This window comes from Pteropus vampyrus, unplaced genomic scaffold (assembly GCF_000151845.1).
Source record: "Pteropus vampyrus isolate Shadow unplaced genomic scaffold, Pvam_2.0 Scaffold1655, whole genome shotgun sequence".
Classification (NCBI taxonomy): Eukaryota; Metazoa; Chordata; class Mammalia; order Chiroptera; family Pteropodidae; genus Pteropus; species Pteropus vampyrus.
The window spans coordinates 7,223-9,523 of record NW_011890436.1 but is presented as its reverse complement, the minus strand read 5'-3'; the positions used below and the strand labels follow the sequence as shown (position 1 = coordinate 9,523).

The 2,301-nt window shown below is 44.6% G+C and overlaps 1 protein-coding gene and 1 pseudogene across 1 annotated transcript in view; one reads left to right on the top strand and one right to left on the bottom strand.

Annotated features, from left to right (window-relative positions):
* Positions 1–1,062: 1,062 nt before the first annotated feature.
* LOC105310255 (tyrosine-protein kinase Mer-like) overlaps positions 1,063–2,301 on the top strand; it is a 7,953-nt gene continuing 6,714 nt past the window's right edge. The window contains exons 1-2 of the mRNA XM_023526639.1: positions 1,063–1,198; positions 2,106–2,186. Of these exons, the coding sequence (XP_023382407.1) occupies positions 1,078–1,198; positions 2,106–2,186 (202 nt within the window). The 5' untranslated portion in view covers positions 1,063–1,077. The remainder of the gene's footprint in view (positions 1,199–2,105; positions 2,187–2,301) is intronic.
* On the bottom strand, positions 1,659–1,774 carry LOC111734520 (annotated as a pseudogene).

The following is a 2,301-nucleotide window of genomic DNA, read 5'->3' as shown; positions in this document are numbered from 1 at the left end:
CACTTCATAATAATGATGGTTTGAGCTTTGCTGGATCAGAGAGGATAAAAGGTAGCTGTGTTCTTGAATAACTTCAGAAACAAAGTTAAAAGTATGTGCAAAAATCAAATGCAAGCTTCTGGATATTTGCCAAAAAAACAAAACCGCGACGACAGCCAAATATAACAATGATGGGATACAGGTCGCTGTGAAATAAAAGCTCACAGGATGTGGAATGTTACTAATTTCCTTTTCTGATTTAGCAGTTTTTACTTTCAGAGGTTTGTTCTTGCATTTCTTAAAAACAAACAAACAAACAAACAAACAAAAAAACCAAAAAGCAATTTAGACCAATTTCTTTCCTTTATTGGAGGACCAGCTGGGTAAAATTTTTTCCCTGAGAGCTAATGTTTCCTTTCTGATTACCCAGTTTTTTCTTTCAAAGCCTTGCTCATTCTCTAACTGCGCACAAACAGTCATTTGCCAGGGGAGCACTGACTGGGTCTCCCCAACCTAGTCACGCTCTCACAGGTGGCACTTACTGCCAGTGCTACATATTGAAGCCTGAGCTATTACAGACACCTTATCCTCCAGCCCCCACCAGGCACTCGGAACAGCACTTTCTGTGTCAGATCGAGGCTCCACGTGCCACACATGAACAGTGGCTTGTGCTCTCGGGATTTCCCATCATTTCTGCACCCCCTTCTTTGGCATGGAGAATGGGGGTGCCAATGGCACCTTTGTCTCCGCCCTTATAGATAAAACAGGAAACACTCCTTGGAAAGGACCTGCTGACCACTCTCCACACCTTCTAGCCAGGGCGGACCTCCCGAACGGGAATGTGATCGCTGCCCACTGCCGCACCTTCTGGGGAGAAATGTGGTTCTGAGTTTGATCATCCTTCAGAGCTGACATGGCCCTGAAGGATCCATTTTCCTCATTTTAATCACAGTAGAATTAAATGGGATGTTTTACTACTGGCGTTTTTTGGGGAGAGCTATGGGTATAAAATGCAAAAAAAAAAGTTTAGCTATTTGATGAGACTTTATAAATAATTTTCATCGTATTCCAATGAAAGGAAGCTCCCTGACAACTCACATGTCCCCTGTCACTCTTGGTACAGTGCGCGGCTTGGGGGTCAGTGAAGACCTGCAGAGGAAGCTGGAAGACGTTGTGATTGACAGGAAACTTCTGACCCTTGGGAAGATCCTGGGTGAAGGTGAGCTGTGTACTTCCTTTCAAAATGCAGGGTGAGGAAGTAGGCAGTTCACAGTCATTTTTTAAAATATGTGTTTATTAAATAAAATAACCATTTTCGTGACTCTAAGTGATAATACACATTGTTCTATTTCATCATTTAAAATGAAAAAGTAAATAATGATTTTTCAAATGCAGATCTGGCTCATGAAGGGGCCATGCACACACAAGTTGGCTTGAAAATAGGAATTGCTTCCTTCCTTGAAAAGCATGCAATTCATTAGCCAGTTTCCTACATCATTCAAATTGATTCTTCCAGTTCTCAAGTTTACTGTCTGTTCCCAGTAACTTGCTACTTAAGTGGGAACAAGCCTGAAAATACATGTTTAGTTCGTCAAACTGATCTTAGGATGAATGATAATGGTATTCAGAGTTTCTATTTTATGAATCTCTTTATTATTATTATTATTTGTTATTATTTATGCCTACAGCACCTGGTCTTCCTAGGTGGTCTCCCATCCGAGTACTAACCAGGCCCGACCCTACTTAGCTTCCAAGATCAGACATCGGGCTTGTTCAGGGTGGCATGGCCATAGACCATGGATTGCGGCTCCACTGGGGCACAAACCCAGGACCTTCTGCGTATAAAGCAGATGTGCTAACCGCTACACTATGGAACTACATCCTCTATTTTATGAATCTCAAAAACATTTTCCATGCAGTCCAAACCTGCCAAGCTGGTGACAAGCAGGAGACTGGTGACAAGCAGGAGGCTGGTGCTTGACCTATGCCCTGGTGTGCACGTGGGGTGGCCTGGCACCCAGCTGCTGCACACGGGCCTCTCGCAGGCCACATGAAAACAGCAGCTCTGGTACCATGGTGTCTGTGGGGGGTGGAGAGGTCCACACAGAGATCATTTTGCTTCACAGGAGAGTTTGGGTCTGTCATGGAAGGAGACCTTGATCAGCAAGACGGGACCTCGCAGAAAGTGGCCGTGAAGACCATGAAGTGTGAGTAGTCACCAATTAAACCTGTTCTTCTGGGTTCAGTGTCTGGTGCTCCTTGAGGCCAGGGTGGAGGTCAGGTGTTGCGATGCCGGTCACTGATGGGTCAGAATGACACGCG